Source organism: Oryctolagus cuniculus, chromosome 9 (assembly GCF_964237555.1).
Source record: "Oryctolagus cuniculus chromosome 9, mOryCun1.1, whole genome shotgun sequence".
NCBI classification, from domain to species: domain Eukaryota; kingdom Metazoa; phylum Chordata; class Mammalia; order Lagomorpha; family Leporidae; genus Oryctolagus; species Oryctolagus cuniculus.
In genome coordinates, this window is record NC_091440.1 from 35,272,510 (window position 1) to 35,291,800 (window position 19,291).

At 37.8% G+C, this 19,291-nt stretch overlaps 1 protein-coding gene across 23 annotated transcripts in view; it reads left to right on the forward strand.

The window, feature by feature from the left end:
* MYCBP2 (MYC binding protein 2) overlaps positions 1 to 19,291 on the forward strand; it is a 304,484-nt gene that overhangs the window by 150,527 nt on the left and 134,666 nt on the right. For all 23 annotated transcript variants that reach the window (XM_051850575.2, XM_051850577.2, XM_051850583.2 and 20 more), the window contains 7 exons: positions 3,363 to 3,554; positions 5,562 to 5,768; positions 6,942 to 7,073; positions 9,507 to 9,685; positions 13,043 to 13,185; positions 14,795 to 14,895; positions 15,478 to 15,696. In XM_051850575.2, the coding sequence (XP_051706535.2) occupies positions 3,363 to 3,554; positions 5,562 to 5,768; positions 6,942 to 7,073; positions 9,507 to 9,685; positions 13,043 to 13,185; positions 14,795 to 14,895; positions 15,478 to 15,696 (1,173 nt within the window). The remainder of the gene's footprint in view (positions 1 to 3,362; positions 3,555 to 5,561; positions 5,769 to 6,941; positions 7,074 to 9,506; positions 9,686 to 13,042; positions 13,186 to 14,794; positions 14,896 to 15,477; positions 15,697 to 19,291) is intronic.

The following is a 19,291-nucleotide window of genomic DNA, read 5'->3' on the forward strand; positions in this document are numbered from 1 at the left end:
TCTCCCTGTAACACTGGCATCCCATATGAGCTCCAGTTCATGTCCCATCTTCTCCACTTCCCATCCAGCTCCCTCTTACTGTGTCTGGGAAAGCAGTGGATGATGGCCCAAGTGCCAGGCACCTTGCCATCTAGAGGCTGGGATGAAGCTCCTTGTTTCTGGCTTTGGCCTGGCTGTTGAGGTCCTTAGGGGAACAAACCAGTGCATAGAAGATCCTTCTCTGTCTCTCTCTCTCTCTGAACCTCGTTCAGATAAACAAATCTTTAAAACATAATGAAGCAAAATATCTTTTGTGAAACATTTTAGTTTGTTAAAATAAGCACTGTAAAACAATATATTTACTTGTAATTTATTTATATGTAAATTTATTTATTTATAAATTTATATGTAAAACAATAGGGATTATTTTTTACTAATTGCTGTGGTTTATTAGAAAAGACTATAGAGGGGTTGGACATTTGGCACAACAGTTAAATCCCTGCATGGGAAACCCACAACCCATGTCCAGATGCCTGACTCTAGTCCAGACTGCTCCACTTCTGATTCAGCTCTGGCTAATGCCCCTCCTGGGAGACAGCAGATGGCTCAAGTATTTGGAAGACTAAGAGTTACGTACATTTTACTAAAAAGAAAAATTGAAAACCTTGCATAGGTGAATTTGCATGTATTATGAATATGGCTCAACCATTGCAAATAAATGTCTTTATAATTAATATAAAGGCAAATGTTTTAAATTTTTTAGTTAAAAGAACAGAAGCAAAAGTATATATATATATAATGATGACTATATAAAATATGTATGCAAAAAGCTATTGATTGGAAAATAGTGGAAAATGAAAATAATGCATGAATGATAAAGTTATAAGTAATCTGGTATTTTCTTTGAAATTTTCTTAAGTATTTTAGGGTTTTTTTTCAAATAAACAAATACAGTAATTTTAATGTTAACAACACTTTTAGAAAATTACTAATATTTAGTGATTATTATAATTGTATATTCATTTTTGTTAGTAACAGTCTATGAAGGTTAAGTCTTGGCTAGTATGTATCTTCTTTTAAATGTACATTATATATCTACACCATTTTGGTACAGTATAGCATATTTATTCAATCCTTTATATAAATACCTTATTCCCAGTACTTTCACATTTTAAACAAAATATCACTAACTAAATTATACATATTCATAATGAATTCCCCAGTATAAATCTTTAGGGATGGAAAAATTCCTAAGTCAGGAAAGTGCATTAAAGTTTGTTAACAACTGCCAAAACGCCCTTTACAAAGCTTCTGTCAGCTTGTATTCTCTACCACTAGTGAAAAAGAATTCCTTTTTTTAAAATTTGAGTGGGCAGTGATGTGCTACTTGTCTTATGTCTTTCAAGAAAAGCCTACTGGTAAACTCTTAATGCCATATTTAGATATATGGAAAATATCTTGTATTAATCTTGGTAAATATTAGAAACTCAGCAGGCATAATTAAATACTTGCCACTTACACACACTCCCAAGTAGAGTGCCACAGGGCCATGATTTTTGGGTACCATTGGGAAATGAGTTTTATCAAACCTAATAACTTTCTGGGATGTTCCAGAAAATAAAGTTTCTGAAGAATGAAAAGATTTACAGGATAGGAGAATCATAATTTTAGCAGTCATTGATAATTTTAAATCCAGAAAATCTAATTATGCAAGAAATTAACCACAGTGTTACAGGAATATTATTCAAATGATGAAAGAAATAAATATGAACAATTTTCTTTTTTTAAGTATTTTTTAAGATTTATTTTATTTATTTGAAAGAGCTAGAGAGGTAGAGACAGAGAAAGAGGTCTTCTATCTGCTGGTTCACTCCCCAGATGGCCACAACTGCCAGAGCTGTGCCGATCTGAAGCCAGGAGCCAGGAGCCAGGAGCTTCTTCTGGGTCTCCCAAGTAGGTGCAGGGGCCCAAGGACTTGGGCCATCTACTACTGCTTTTCCAGGCCATAGCAGAGAGCTGGATCGGAAGAGGAGCAGCCAGGACTAGAACCAGCACCCAAATGAGATGCTGGCGCTTCAGGCCAGGGCTTTAACCCACTGTTCCACATCGCCGGCCCCTGAACAATTTTCTATAAGTGACATTTTTGTTCCAGCCTCAGCTGGTACATTAGAAAGGAACTTGAATGATTCACAGTAATGCATATGATGGTTTTAACTGAGCAGTTATTTAATTTCCTAATGGAAAGTGTACTCAACTGTGCATATGATTTGACAGTGATTTAACTTTAAGGCTATTTTCCATACCGAAGTTTTATGAAGTCTGTTGAATTTGTTGTCTGTATTGAATGTTGTACCTTGTGGAACAGAAATATTCTGGACAAACTTGCTCAGGAGGACAACCAGGTTGTCTTGTTAATTCAGTCCATCTGATTTCATAGATGAAGTTAAATAAAGCTGGAACTAGAACCTGAATTGTTTCACTCCCCAGCCCACAATAGGCTCATTAGCCATAATGGCCTCCAGATGAAATGGGATGTGTTTTGATCTCTGTGATAAGTTGAAAAGATATAACATATAGTAAAGGAGAAAAATACTGTTAATGCTGGATGTCAACTAAATTAATTTTCTGGAGAAAAGTTTTTCCTTTGAGTGTAATGGAACTCTGATTTCTTATTATTTGTTTTGAAAGAGTTAAAGGGAGAGACAGAGAGAGAGAGAGAAATCTTCCATACCCTGGTTTACTTCCTAGATGACCACAAAAGCCAGTGCTGGGCCAGCCCTAAGCTAGGAACCATGAGCTTCACCTGGGTCTTCCACATGAGTGGCAGGGGCCTAAACACTTGGGCCGTCTTCCACTACTTTTCCCAGGCAATTAGCAGGGAGCTGGATCAAAAGTGGAGCAGCTGGGACACAAACCAGCACTTATAAATAATACCAGTGTCACAGGCGGTAGCTTCACCCACTACACAACAATTCCGGCCCCAGGATGGCTTTAGTTCTGAGCACACCAAAAGAAGTGATGTGCGATTGGAATCTTGTCTATAGAATAAGCTTTATAAGTGGGAAGAGCATTTTTCTTTCTATTAGAGAGTATTGTGACTGAAAGTTATATAAGCATATGTGAAAACTGAAAGCTAATAAAATACAAGTACCTTGAAATGTGTGGTACTTTTATGATACAGAGGCCAATAATTCAAAAAAATAATTAAGTGAAAAGTAGAGTAACTCCATGTTGGATTAGATTCAGAACAGTCACCTCTGAGCCCCATCTGGATTTTGAGGGCGCACATCTGTTTTGAGGGCACCATGTATAAAGACCGAGGAGGACTCATGGGAAGGAAAATAAAGCAATACCTTGGAACTTCCTCTTTTCGTGTGTGATAGAGTGAAGAGAACATCTCAGGAATGACAAGCTTCCGAGAAGTCCTGGAGAAAATGCTGGTTATTGTCGTGCTACCTGTCAGGAACAGTCTGAGGAGAGAAAATGAGCTCTTCTCCTCCCACCTGGTCTCCAACACCTGTGGACTGCTGGCCAGCATTGTCAGCGAGCTGACTGCGTCCGCCCTGGGATCCGAGGTATTAAGTGATACTTTGAGATTGGATAATAACCACATATTTTCATTTTTCATGTATTTTACATTTGTGGAAACTAATTTCAAAAACAGGTTGGTAGTCTCACTGCATTTTTTTTTAATTCGCTCAACATTCAGTATTTTTTTGTCTTTTCTTATGCCTCTTGTCTGCTTTCACTTCCTCTTCCTCACCAGTTTACCCAGAATGTCATAATAATACAAAGTGTATGTTTTCCTGTCATACTTGGTTCTCCTCTCATCTGCCTCATTTTACAACCCCACAGCCAATAAAAGCAAAAGTAGTTCCCGTTGCAGGGTAATGAGTAATACTGAAAAAGTCAGGGCTACTAATAGTGAACACATGGCGTCATAGTTATAAAATAAGCATAATAAAAATTTGTCATTCCAGTCATTTTTGTGTATACAGATCAGTGGCATCAAGTACATTTACTTCGTGCACCCATTATCACAAAGTTTTTGAAAATATTGAACACTATGAGAAAATCACTTTGAGACATTTTAAAATACCTTTACATTTTGTAAATTAACATTATTTTTCTCCATTTCACTGCTTTCCTCATTCTGCATCATCACCTATCTGAATGTTTCAAATGAATTTAGTGTCTTGTTTTTTTCTCCAAAAAGCAGCTAGTTGATTGGTTTTGAAAACTGTGTCTTAAAGAGAAACATTTTATCATGCAAATAATATTTAATAGCTGTCATATATTCAATGGCCCCAGTTTTCGAATTTATTGCCGAAGAAATTCTTATCTTTGTTTTACTTTTATAATTCATAGTCCTTGCTTTTTCTTTGTTTAGATGCATTTTAGAACCTACTCTAAATTGAACCTAAATTCATCACTAATTTATAGTGACAGCTCACCCTTTAGAATTCTGAATAATTCCATGTACCTCAGCAAATTTTGGGATTTTGCCCCGGGAAACACTGTGAAGTCTCCTTGATTAGCTTTGATTTTGGCCTAGGAGGCCATTGAAGCCCTTGTCAGAAAACTTTTAATTTTTTAAGAAATGTTTTTACTCAGTGTACAGTACTCTTGCCTTTTATGATAGACTCTGGAGAATGCAGAAAAGTCTGTAATGCATAGGTACCCTTCTGAACTTTACTAAAAATTATTTCTGTAACCTTACCTTTCTTATGAGGAGTGTGCATTACAGTGTATCTAATATACCACTGTATGTGTTCCCACATGAACTGACCTAGATACTCACATTTCTCTCTTTCTCAGAACAGTTTGGGATGCTTGCTAGAATTATGAACTTTAATTTTTTATTTTGTTTAATCTCCTAAATGTTTGTGGCCTACTTAGATTAGAAGCAAGTCTCTGTGATTAAAAATAGCAGTTTCAAACCAAACTAAGTTATCTGATCCTCTCAAATAAAAGTCTGTAATTAGATGTGTGTGTGTCGTGTGTATGAATACATAAGTATTCATTCAAATTTATATATTCATAAATTCATATTCATATATTCATTCAAACATTGAATGCCAAATTATGATAAAATTACTTTATACACTAGTGGTATTCAGATTTTGGATAGTAGACCATTTTTTTCAATTAAAGTCTTGGGAATTCAGATAAGAGTAAGATGGTTTGATTGAAGACAGTAATCTGAAATCCACCACTCCCTTGCATATCTATCTCTGTGTAGCGTAAGAAATATTGGTATTTAGAACACTGACAAAATTTTTGGTGTCACTTTTTAAAGAAAGTGTTAATTTATTTCATATGTATTACTCTGATAATGCGAAGGTTTGTGCTTTTGAAAATATGACTAAAAGAATGTCAAGTAACATTGACTTGTGAATTTAGAATTAAAAGATCTGGTTTTATTACGGATTAATTTCTTAATAGAATGCACATTTAGGAAGGTTTGAATCCACATATTAAATATGTTTTATTAACCTTAGAAATCTTTGGATAGTTTCATTGAAGATGTATTATTAATATTCAGATACAGATTACTGGTGTACTTCTTTTATTGTTTACAGGTTGATGGACTTAATTCTCTTGATTCTGTAAAAGCTAGTGCTAACCGTTTCACAAAAACAAGTCAGGGCAGAAGTTGGAACACTGGGAATGGATCCCCTGATGCAATTTGTTTTTCAGTAGACAAACCTGGAATAGTTGTGGTTGGTTTCTCCGTCTATGGAGGAGGAGGAATTCATGAATATGAATTAGAGGTATTGGTTGATGATGTAAGTATTACTGTTACAGTGTTTAGCCTGCTGTGGGGGCTGTATATCAGGACTTACTATCAAATTGTGGTGGGTTCTAACCTTCAAGGGTGTAGCAGAACAATCACAGGTGGACGACATTAAAGAAATTGGAAGAGAGAGTAACCTGATGAAGTGCCATTGTGAATCACTCCTACATCATATGGTTTGCTTTTTCAGAAAGAGAAAGAAATTTAAGGAAATTAAAGACCAAAAAGTACATAGCTAACCTTGTGTTGCAAGTCTTGAGTAATTTGGTTTTTTTTGCATTTTATCCAAACAATATTCAGATGAGTATTATTACCTCTATTAATGGTTAAGCAGCTTTGTCAAAGAGTGCTGATAGATGATTCTTAGTAAAGACAGTATTGATTGATTGATTTACCTGTATCTTTTTTTTTAATGCTTATATTCTCTAAATCATTTAAATTATCTGAGTTTCCACAAAGTTTTATAGATGGGACAGAAAGGTAGCATGTAAATAAGTTTCTAATAAATAGCAATTTATGTATAACTTGATTCTTTTGACCAATTAATTTGAATTAATCCTCTACTTCATTTTGTTCTTTTTTTTAAAAAAGATTTATTTATTTATTTGAAAGTCAGAGGTACAGAGAGGCAGAGAGAGAGGTCTTTCATTCACTGTTTCACTCCCCAGATGGCCACAACCTCCAGAGCTAGGCCCATCTGAAGGGAGGAACCTGGAGCTTCTTCTGAGTCTCCCATGCGGGTACAGAGGCCCAAAGACTTTGGCCATCTTCCACTGTTTTCCCAGGCCATGACGGAGAACTGGATTGGAAGTGGAGCAGCCAGGACTTGAACCAACATCCATATCAGATGCCAGCACTGCAGGCAGCAGCTTTACCTGCTGCACCACATCACAGGCTCCATCTCATTTGGTTCTATAATTAGATCCTCACTCTGTTTATGAGGAAATGAGAACAGTTTAAGATAGCACATAAGAAAAGTCCATTTAAGTTATAATCTTTGGAAATAGAGAATAAAATTTTTTTTTGTTAATATGTGTGGAGAAATGAGATACTAATTACTAATTTTATATGTAGGAAATAAACTGCTTAAAAACAGTAATTATAAACCAAAATTGTTTATACAATGAAATTAAGAAACTTGTGAATTTTTTGTTGTTTTAAACAGAGTGAACATGCAGGAGATTCAACTCATTCCCACAGATGGACTTCACTAGAGTTAGTCAAAGGAACTTATACAACAGATGATTCACCCAGTGATATAGCTGAAATCAGACTTGACAAAGTTGTTCCTCTAAAGGTAATTTCAACCAAATCTTTCTGTTGTTAAATAAGTAATTATGTAGTTAAAAAATAGTGAAGGATATTTCATTGATTTCTTTTGTTGGATTTAGCTATTCCTAAGTTATCCTGTGTGTGTTGCTTCAGGTACTCGTGGGATACCTAATGTGTTCCTGATATTTAATGTTTTGTATACTATTTTTGCATGATATCTCTTAAAATCTGGTATACACGGCAGACCCATAGAATGGCAAATGTCCTAAACAGCACTCTGGCCTCATAATCAGCCCTTAAGGCATGCGAATCCAGCTGAAAAGCCCATGAGAGTATTTCAGGCATGGAAAGCCAAGACACTCTGGGGAAAAAAAGAAAAAAAAAAAAAAAAAAAAAAACTAAATGAAAGATCTCTGTGAGTGAGATCCCAGTGGAAAGAATGGGTCATCAAAGAAGGAGGTACCTTTCTCTGAAGGGAGGAGAGAACTTCCACTTTGACCATGGCCTTGTCTGAATATGATCAGAGTCAGTGAACTCAGGGGGCTTCCATAGCCTTGGCAGCTCATGACAAGAGCCTAGGGTGATTACTGATGCCATAAACAAGAGTGTCAATTTGTTAAGTCAACAACAGGAGTCACTGTGCACTTACTCCTCGTGTAGGAGCTCTGTCCTTAGTGTGCTGTACATTGAGATTTAATGCTATAACTAGTACTCAAACAGTATTTTTCACTTTATGTTTCTGTGTGGCAGCAAACTGTTGAAATCTTAATGTATGCTAAACTGATCTTCTGTATATAAAGAGAATCGAAAATGAATCCTGATGTGAATGGAAGGGGAGAGGGAGTGGGAAAGGGGAGGGTTGCAGGTGGGAGGGAAGTTATGGGTGTGTGGGGGGGGAGCCATTGTAATCCATAAGCTGTACTTTGGAAATTTATATTCACTAAATAAAAGTTAAAAAAAAAATCTGGTATAGTATAAAATACTGTTAGGTTTGGATTCAAGCATTAAGTTCAAGATACCTGTTCTTTCTTGTATGCATATTAGATACTGACAAATCATCATTTAACCTCATAGAGAATTGTCTGTAGAGTGAAAAGAATAACACCTATATTGTAATGTTGTTGAGATACATTTGAACAGTAGAAATAAAGCATTTGCCTTAGTATCTAGCATAAAATAGAAACTTAATGAGTACTGGTCCTTATCTTTTCTTACTGTGCCAGAACTCATTTGAAAAACAAGTGATCTTAACAGTTAGTGTTGGGGCCAGCACTGTGGCTCACTTGGTTAATCCTCAGTCTGTGGTGCTGGCATCCCTTATGGCTGCCAGTTCTAGTCCTAGCGGCTCCTCTTCCAGTCCAGCTCTCTGCTGTGGCCTGGGAAGGCAGTGGAGGATGGCCCAAGTGCTTGGGCCCCTGTACCCGCCTGGGAGACCAGGAAGAAGCACCTGGCTCCTGGCTTCGGATCGGCACAGTGCCGGCCGTGGTAGCCATTTGGGAAGTGAACCAACGGAAGAAAGACCTTTATCTCTGTCTCTCTCTCTCACTGTCTATAACTCTACCTGTCAAATAAAAAAAAAAAAGTTAGTGTTAACTATTAAATTTATTATTTTGTATAATTTTTTAACAATAAATATATGGCAACATATATTGAAGTAATTATTAATGTTAAAGTAACATTAAAGTATTTCTTAATTCACTTGAAATAAATTTCATGAGAGCAGAATTTTCAATAAGGTAGGTTCATCAGAGATACCATTCAAAAGAGTTTAGATACTGAAAATCCAAAGAGCCTTCATTGTCGATTTTTTTGTCATAGGTTTATAAAAAAATCAGTATCTGTAGCTCACATTAACAGTGTATATTACATCATATTTTGGACACTTATTTTCTTATGGATGTATTTCTCATGTCTGTTTATTTCTGTCTCTGGGTATAACAGGCTTATCATTACTTTTTCTTACATTTAGAATTATCTCAGGAAATAAACTGACTGAAGGAAAATACTAACTTGAGTATTTAAAATTCTTTATTATGGTTAATATTCATGGAATGTGCTTCAGAGCAGGAACTGGTTAATCTGTTTATGTTCAAATCCTAGTTTTGTCACTTAACAGCTTTGTGACTTTGGGCAAGTGTTTATTTAATCTCTCTGTACCGCAGATTCCTCAACTATAAATTAGGGATAATGCTAGGATCCTTACCTATTGAGGTCATTTTAAGTATCACCTTAATTAAATCATGTATAGTACTTAGAACAGTTTCTGTTACCCAATAGGCATCTAATAAGTATTGGCTGTATGTCATATTTGATTCATTGAAAACTCATTCAGTAAAAATGTCTACAAATATGACAAGGAAGCTCAATATATGTGCTAAGTTTACTGCTAGATTTCTTTTAGTATATCTTGTGTATATTATGAATAAATATAAACATGTTTTACATCTTTATCATGAAGGAAAATGTTAAATATGCTGTGCGCTTGAGGAACTATGGCAGCCGTACAGCCAATGGAGATGGAGGAATGACCACAGTTCAGTGCCCGGATGGTGTGACATTTACATTCAGCACATGCAGCCTGAGTAGTAATGGCACAAACCAAACCAGAGGACAGATTCCACAGATACTCTACTATAGGTAGGTGTGTGTATAGAGATGAGGGAAATACTTAAATAGTAGAACACATATAATTTACTACTAAAATTAAAAATGTTAAATGGACAGTTATACATAAATTATACAGTGTATTCTCCTAGTGTATACTTGTGCTACTTCATATAAAGATGTCTCATTGTAGAATATCAATTCAGTGTTTAGTGTAAAGGTGAACACTTTAAAATGATTTTTTTCCATCTTTCCTTAATATCATTGAAATGTTTATGTACTGGGTACATGTGTCTTTTTTTTTTTTTAAGATTTATTTTATTTATTTGAAAGTCAGAGTTACAGAGAGAGGTAGAGACAGAGAAAGAGGTCTTCTGTCCTCTGGTTCACTCCCCAGATGGCTGCAACAGCCAGAGCTGCACCGATCCGAAGCCAGGATCCAGGAGCTTCTTCCAGGTCTCTCATGTGGGTGCAGGGACCCAAGGACTTGGGCCATCTTCTGCTTTCCCAGGCCATAGCAGATAGCTGGATTGGAAGAGAAACAGCCGAGACTCAAACCAGTACCCATATGGAATGCTGGTGCTTCAGGCCAGGGCTTTAACCCACTGCACCACCATGCCGGCCCCGGGTACATGTGGTTTTTGTTGTCCACGGTTTTAATGTAAATGGAAATCATTCATTTCTTCCTATAAAATACTTTAAATTAACGATCAGATCTACTCTGCCTAGGTAGTGGTATTACCTGCATTCTGTTTTCCAGTCTATGGAACATTTTGGTGTCTATGTATCTTGTATCTACCCAATCTAAGCCCCTGGGGCTCTAGACTGTATAATTATGTTTTCCTTATTATAGATATTTTAACAAAAGCTTTGCCTTATATAAACAGTGGGAAATAAAGAATAATAAAAACTTTTCAGTTAGGAAAAGCTTTCAAATACATATTTCTAACTGGGTCCGATTTTTTTTTTAAGCAGTGTATCTGAAGGCTTAAGCAGTAATGAGTCTCTTTCATGGCATTTGTATTCACCCTGAATTAGCATCAAGTCTCTAAAGTTTGAGGCTTGCTGATTCCTGCATTTCACTCATAAACAATTTGCAGACACTGTGATACTTCCTAGATAGTATAAAATAATTTTTCTATATAGAGATTTCCTTCATCCTTTCTGCAGGTGAAATAGTAGTAGTATAGGCAGTAAATATTACAAAGTTGCTGCTGAGATACAGAAGCATTCTGGTTTTTTTTTTTTTTCACCCCATCACAAACATCCTTTTCTATTACATAAGCATTAGAAGTAATACATTTTTTTCATTTCTCAAATCATAGATTAAAAGCTATAGTTTAGAGGGCCAGTGCTGTGGCACAATAGGTTAATCCTCCGCCTGTGGCACCGGCTCCCATACTGGCACCAGTTCTGGTCCCCGCTGCTTCTCTTCCAGTCCAGCTCTCTGCTATGGTTTGGAAAAGCAGTGGAAGATGGCCCAAGCACTTGGGCCCCCCCCCCACCCACGTGGGAGGCCTGGAGGAAGCTCCTGGCTCCTGGCTCCTGGCTTTGGATTAGCTCAGCTCTAGCCATTATGGCCATCTGGGGGTGAACCAGTGGATGGAAGACTTTTCTGTCTCTCCCTCTCTGTCTGTAACTCTACCTCTCAAATAAATAAATAAAATCTTAAAAAAAAAAATAAACTATAGTATATACTAAGGAAGAGCCAACTATTTCAAAGAGATGATGAACCAGTAACATTGTCTTCCATCTAAGCTTTATATTTTACAGAAAATAAAATGTTTTAGGAGTTTTACTGTTTCCCAACAAGCTTTAAATACCCTTCATTTTAAATAAATACACAAATAAATAATAAGAAACAGCACCTTTCATCCAAGCTTTTTATCTTATTCAAAGTAGAGTGTGTTAGGAGTTTTACTGTTTGCCAAGCAATCCTTAAATACCCTTTGCTTTAAATTTGAAAATGTAAATAAAGTCCCTTAGCTTTAAATACCATCTTTCTCTGATGACTCCCAAGTTTGTATGCTGGCCTTTGTGACTCTGAGCCCTAGACAGAATGTCCAGGTCCCTCCTTGATATCCTCACCTGGGAACCACTAACCGTGATGATGAATGTTAACATGTTAACTGCCTTGTGCCAACCAGTGCTCTCTGTGCTCTACCCGTGTTATCTCAGCAACCCCAAGAAGTAGGCACTTTTCCTACCCCTACTTTACAGATAAGGCAACCAGAACATCGAGTGCCTAAACAACTTGCCCAGAGTCGTATTTCTTAGTGAATTATGGTACAGGGGCTTCTAGGCAGGATATCAGATTCCAGGTAACATGCTTTTAAGCTCTATCCCCATGTCTGCTCTTTTCAACAATGCTTTATGTGATTGATTAATAGACATCTTAGATAAATACCTTCATATTACTTCTGTCCTCAGGTAGAGCTGAACACCATCAAGCCTTTCGTGCTGTCACTCTTTCATCAGTAAAACCTAGCAACTATGCTTATAAACTGTACTAAATCAGACCTTTTCTACTGCTGTCAAAATTAACAGTCTAGACCAAGCCACCACTGTCTCCATGTGGATAACTGTAATGTCGACTAAGCAAGTCTCCCTCCTTTTGCTGCTACCCTTGCGGGTCGCTATCCACAGCACAGCCAGAGTGACCTCATAAAAATATAATCATACCAAGTTTTGCCCTTGCTCAGAATCCAGTGGCTTCCCATGCCCAGGAAGCCCTCCATTCAGCAATGATTCAGAAGACAGGGCAGCGGGAACAGAGGACCCATACCCATATCCATAAAAACTCCAGTCTGAATACGGGCTGGCCTCTCAGTTCTCTTCTGTGGTGACTGCCTGGTCTGTCAGGTGTATTTCATTAAACTTGGATAGCATAATTACTGCTTAAAGGCAAACAAAAAACCAGTATAAAATGTGGAAAATTACCATGGCTCATGAACCTCCCACAACCTGACCCCGTTTCCCTTTCCCCACTGTCGGTCGCCCTTTACTCCTCCTTTCACCCTTGTCCTACTTTGTCTTCATCTGTTCCCTTAACTCAAGTATCTATTTACTTTGCCCCGACACTTTCCCCTTAACATGGGTCTGTTTTTTTCTTTTTTTTTTTTCATTGTTTTTAAAGCATAATTCAGGTCTTTGTTAAATACCAGTTCCTCAGAGATGAACTTTACAATAACACCCATTACTCTGTGTTGTGTGCTGGTTTATTTTTCATGAAAGTTCTTGATTACCTCCTGAAATTCTATAATTACCCATTTAAATTTTTAAACTTAAATTAGCTTTTCTGAACCACAAATTCAATGAGAACAACTTATCTATATATTACTCCTAGCATTACTCATGATTGTAAAATAATCTCATATCACCACATTACAGGAGTGAATTTGATGGAGATTTGCAATCTCAGCTTCTGAGTAAAGCCAATGAGGAAGATAAAAACTGTAGCCGAGCTCTCTCTGTGGTAAGCACTGTTGTTCGAGCTGCCAAGGATCTCTTGCACAGAGCTCTTGCTGTTGATGGTAAGACTTTTTTTTGTTAGTTAAAATTTTTTATTTCGTATGTATGCAGAGTTGCTGAAGAGAAGCTGTCTTAAAGAATCCCAAAGTGTTTTGTTCAGTTTAGATCTACACATAGATTAATTTTAAATTAGTCATACTGTAATTCAGAATTGCTTAAAATGTTCAAAGCAGTTATCTAATAATTTTATTTTCTTAATTAATCCAATAAGAGGCACATTCTTATTATCTTGGTTCATCCAGAGGTCTAAACAACCCTGTACCCCTCAGCTTTACTTAGTAGTTCTTTCGGTGGAAATTCTCTAGGTTGTATTCTCATCTCTGCTCCCAGTGTCATAGTTCAGGCTGCCATAGTGCAAGTGCATTTCCTCTGTGTCATGAATGGATAATATCTTAATCATTTCACTGGCACCTTTCTCCTATTTTCCATCTAGTTCTCTATTCATCCTCTACACTGGCAGCAGAGTTATCATTGTAAAACATGCACCATTGCTTTCACTCCCTTACTGTTATCTATAGTATTCATTGCTAAGCCTACTTGCACATCTGATATATTCAAAGAGGTTTTGGCTAAGTTAGGAATCAATTTTTTTTAATTAAATTCTCAGCCTATTGTGATTCAACAGTACATCTAGAAACCAATATTTGTGAGAATAATTGGCCTATAATATAAAGATCTTCACAATCTACTAAATTTATTTTTGTAGTACCATAACATGGGTAAGTGACTAATGTGTCCATCAGCAACGTGCTTTCCTTGGAAAAATAGTATAGCTTAATGACCATCAAACTATTTTTGAGTGGTTTAATATGTTCAGACGTTATTCTTAGTGTTTTACACATATTAGCTCATTATTCATAAAATCGGGGGGGAATATTGTTATTATCCTGTTTTACAATTCAGTAATTTTTCTTATGTCACTTAGGTAGCCATGTTTGATGCTAGAGTAGTAGTTTAAAATCATGGCACTGGGGCTGGTGCTGTGGTGCAGCAGACTAAGCTGTGGCTTTCCATGCTGGCATCCCATATCAGAGTGCTGACTCCAAGTGCTGGCTCCTCTGTGTCCAATCCAGCTCTCTGCGAATGCACTGGGAAGGCAGCAGGGCATTGCCCAAGGTCTCGGGTTCCTATCTTCCACATTGGAGACCCAGATGGAAGTCCAGGCTCCTGGTTGTGACCTGACCATTTGGGAAATGAATCACCACATACAAGATCTCTTTCTCTCTGTCTGGCTCTCTCCTTTCTGTCACTCTGTCTTTCAAAGTAAATCTTTAAAAAAAAAAAAAATCATGGCTTTGCTATCCCATGTTCTATTCTTGACACTATCATTTTATAAGTATAAACACTAAATACACATTAAGTATTCTTGAGAGGGATACTTATGGATTGTGTTCTTTGGTTTCCTCTTCTAAAAATGAGGGATTAATAAAAATACCTTATTTTGAGGATTAGTTAAGGTAACACATGTAAATAAAGCCCTTAGCATAGTACCAAGTCTTTTATACACACTCAACTATAATTTTACTCAAGAGAACAGAATATAGATTTAGAATAGCATGTATACACTTCAGTGAAACCACTTTCTAACTATAATTTTAATGCATTTTCTAGCTGATGACATTCCAGAACTGCTTAGCTCTTCCAGTCTGTTTTCCATGCTGCTTCCCCTTATTATAGCCTACATAGGACCAGTAGCTGCTGCTATTCCCAAGGTGTGTAATTTAATTCTATAACTTTGGTGGTTTTTTGCATCTTTATTTTTATATTTTTTAACTTTTCTTTAAAGATACTATAATCCTTGAGGCACCTGGGTTTCTGATAATAAACAGACATGTTTATTCTTAGTATTATTTACTGAATTACAAAGCTTTCTAGTTACCCATACATTTGAAGAATTTGGGAGTGGGAAATATATTTTAGAAATTTGACATATAAGCACAGATTAAATTAACAAATTTCTTAAGTTTATGAGTTTATACCAAATCCTCTTCATCTTAAATCACATTAGTGTAAAAGGATAAGAGTATTTTAAATAATGAGATATTAATGGCATGGAAGAAATCACAAACTACTGATTCTTTTGCATAATTATTTAGTAAAGTCTAATTCACTAAAATCACCAAAAGGCAAAATTGTTTAAAATTACAAAGTTATTTTCATATAACATCTAAGATTAAAAGGTTAGTAGAAACTGTAGATATATTATTAGTAACAGTAACCAGCAATTATAGCAGTTCATTTTAAATCCACATGCACACTTTTCTCATTTAGTCATTTTTATTTGCATACACTAGGTGGCTGTAGAAGTCTTTGGCCTTGTCCAACAGTTGCTTCCCTCCGTCGCCATTTTGAATCAGAAGTATGCACCCCCTGCATTCAATCCTAATCAGTCCACGGATAGCACCACTGGAAACCAACCTGAACAAGGCCTCTCTGCTGGTACAACCTCTAATCATTATGCCGTCATAGAGAGTGAGCACCCGTATAAACCTGCCTGTGTGATGCACTACAAGGTACACACCTGTCCTTAGTGAGAATTTAAACTTAAAGCTTGGTTTGAGGCTCTGTAATGATTTGAATAGTACTTTGCCTGTGTTCAGTAGTGTAACTTCTCTTATAATACTTACATTTAGAGAATTAGCAAGTATTTAGGATATACAATTTTTTACCTTAAATAGTATGAAATTTTATCAGTTGGAAAGGGTTGTTCTCAAATCTTTTTACAAGTACAGCATATTATATCATGCCCAAATTTAGAATAATGTGATAATAGTGTATATAAGCATTAAAGGTTTTAAATCATGTTTTTTGAGTTGACATTATTTGTACCACAGCTTGAGCTCTGAAAATTTACATACTCAGTGTAGAATTTAAAGTAATGGTTGAGTATCCTTAATCTGAAAATCAGAAATCCAAAATGCTCTGAAATCTGAAACTTTTTGAACTGACATGATGCTCAGAAGGTTTCTGAAATATTCCAGGTTCCAAAAAAAATTTGAAATCTTAAAAATCCAGTCCCAAACATTTCAGATAGGGGATATTCAGCTATGCATAATAGAAATATACATACAAATATACATATACATTTGCTATATATTTAAAGCCTTCATAAATTTAATGTTATGGAGCATTCAGAATCCTTATTCCTTAGTCTTTAAATTGTGTCGTATGAAGGAAGCAAGAAAAGCAACAATCAGGCCGGCGCCGCGGCTCACTAGGCTAATCCCCCGCCTTGCAGCGCCGGCACACCGGGTTCTAGTCCCGGTCGGGGCGCCGGATTCTGTCCCGGTTGCCCCTCTTCCAGGCCAGCTCTCTGCTGTGGCTCGGGAGTGCAGTGGAGGATGGCCCAGGTGCTTGGGCCCTGCACCTCATGGGAGACCAGGAAAAGCACTTGGCTCCTGCCATCGGATCAGCGTGGTGCGCTGGCCGCAGCGCGCCGGCTGCGGCAGCCATTGGACGGTGAACCAACGGCAAAGGAAGACCTTTCTCTCTGTCTCTTTCTCTCACTGTCCACTCTGCCTGTCAAAAAAAAAAAAAGCAACATTCATCCAAATCATCAATATAATTATAAATTTATATTTTTTGTGCTTGTAAAATGAACAGCATTTGATTGTTGAAAATAAATGTATAAAAGCAGAAAAGTTAGTCCAGAGTACCCCATCTATCCATCATCCCAGATCAGTAGTCTTCAGTCCTTAATCAAACCTGTTTCAATTGTTTCCCATCCACTTGTGTTTTAAAGCACATTCATAATATTTCCTTATATCTATGTTTAAAATATAAGGACCCTTAAAAATAACCATATCATCTCACTGAAAAATAGCAGACAATTCCTTAAGGATATTAAATTTTCCTGCAAATTTTTTTAAGTTTTAATTTGAATCCAGATAACATTGTAATTGGTTATGTCTTTTAATTCCCTTTTAATCTTTTTTTTAATTTATATTAGGGGTCAGCGCTGTGGCGTAACGGGTTAAACTGCCACCTGCAGTGCCAGCATCCTATATGGGCACTGATTCGAGTCCCAACTGCTCCTCTTCCAATGCAGCTCTCTGCTATGGCCTAGGGAAGCAGTAGAAGGTGGCCCAAGTTCTTGAGGCCCTGCACCCGCATGGGAGACCTGGAAGAATCTCCTGGCTTCGGATCGGCACAGCTCCTGCCGCTGCAGCCAATTGGGGAGTGAACCAGCAGAAGGAAGACCTCTCTCTCTCTCTGCCTCTCTTTCTCTCTCTGTTTAACTCTGACTTTCAAGTAAATAAGTCTTTTAACAAAAAAAATTTTTTTTAAAAAAGCGATTTATTTTATTTATTTAAAAGGCAGAGTTACAGAGAGGCTGAAGCCAAGAGATCCACTGGTTCACTCCCCAGATGGCTGCAACGGCCAGAGCTGAGCTGATCCGAAACCAGGAGCCAGGAGCTTCCTCCAGGTCTCCCACAAGGAGGTGGCGGTCTAAGGACCTGGGCTGTCTTCTACTGCTTTTCCAGGCCATAGCAGAGAACTGGATCACAAGTGGAGCAGCAGGGACTCAAACCGGTGCCCATATGGGATGCCTGCATTGCACATGGCAGCTTTACCCACTATGCCAAAGCACTGGCCCCCAGTCCCTTTTAAGCTTAAGTACATAAACCCCCTTCCATCTCTATCTTTTTTTTTTTAATTTAATTTTATTTTTATGTTTGAGAGGCAGAGCCACAGAGAGAGGGAAGTAGGGGCAGGGGAAGAGAGAGATCTTCCATCCACTGGCTGACTCCCCAAATGGCCACAATGGAGGCAGACTGATCCAAAGCCATGAGCCTTCTCTGGCTCTCCCACATGGTACAGGGTCCAAGTACTTGGTCCATCCTCTACTGCTTTCCCAGGCACATCAGCAGGGAGCTAAATCAGAAGTGGAGCAGCTGGAACTCAAACTGGCACCCATATGGATGCCAGCATTGCAGGTGGAGGCTTTACCCACTGTGCCACATTGATCCCAGTTTTCATGAATTTTATTTATTGAAGAAACTACATCTTATCTCTTTGTTACGTGGAAGCCTCTTCAGCTGACTTGCTGAGTCCTTCAGACATGCTCCTTGTAATCATCACTAGCTTCCCTGCCCTCTGGCCTGCTAAGATGTTCCAAATTGCATAATTTATGTTGTATAATACAGGAAATATATTGATAAAATAGCAATTTGTTAAGACACTGGCTAACATGGCAAGCTGAAGAGGAAGGGAGGCCAGTAGCAGCTCAGTCCAGGAAGTTTGGAGCCTCAGAATGAGAGACAGGCCAGTGATACATCCCAAGTCCCAAAAAAACCCAAGGGCCAGTGGTGAAAGTCCCTGAGTCCAAAGGCCAAAGAATCTGGAATCTGGTGTGCAAGGGCAGTAGCAACAGCAGAAAACTCACCCACTCCAGGAGAAAGGACCAGAGACCAAGCGGCAGTGTTTCTCTCTTCCTTTCTGCTCAGCACAGGCCCCTGCCTGATTGGATGTTTCTGCTTACATACAGGATGAGATTTCCCAACTCACTTTTTTGACCTACACACCAGTCTTCTCTGGAAACACCTTTGCAGACACTCCCAGTGGAATGCTTTCCCAGTTCTCTAGACATCCCTCAATCCTGCCAATTTGACACCCAAAAATGAACGATCAAACTTACCTTACACATTTCCTGCTTCAGATGTGGAACCAGCTGTTGTTTCAGAACATTCTGGTTCCTTTTACACATGCACGCACACACACATCTTATATGTATGTTTATACATAGGTAAATAGATTTTTGTATATGTGTAATATTTTTTAAAGATTGATTTGTATATTTGAAAGGCAAGGTTACAGAGAGGTAGAGGCAGAGAAAGAGAGAGAAGTCTTTCATCCACTGGTTCACTCCCCAGATGGCTGCAACGGCCAGAGCTGTGCTGATCTGAAGCCAGGAACCAGGAATGTCTTCAGGGTCTCACATGTGGGTACAGGGGCTCAAGAACTTGGGCCATCTTCTACTGCTTTCCCAGGCCGTAGCAGAGAACTGGATCGGAAGTAGAGCAGCCAGAACTCAAACCGGAAACCATATGGGATGCCAGCACTACAGGCGGCAGCTTTACAGGCTACTCCCTAGTGCCGGCCCCTATA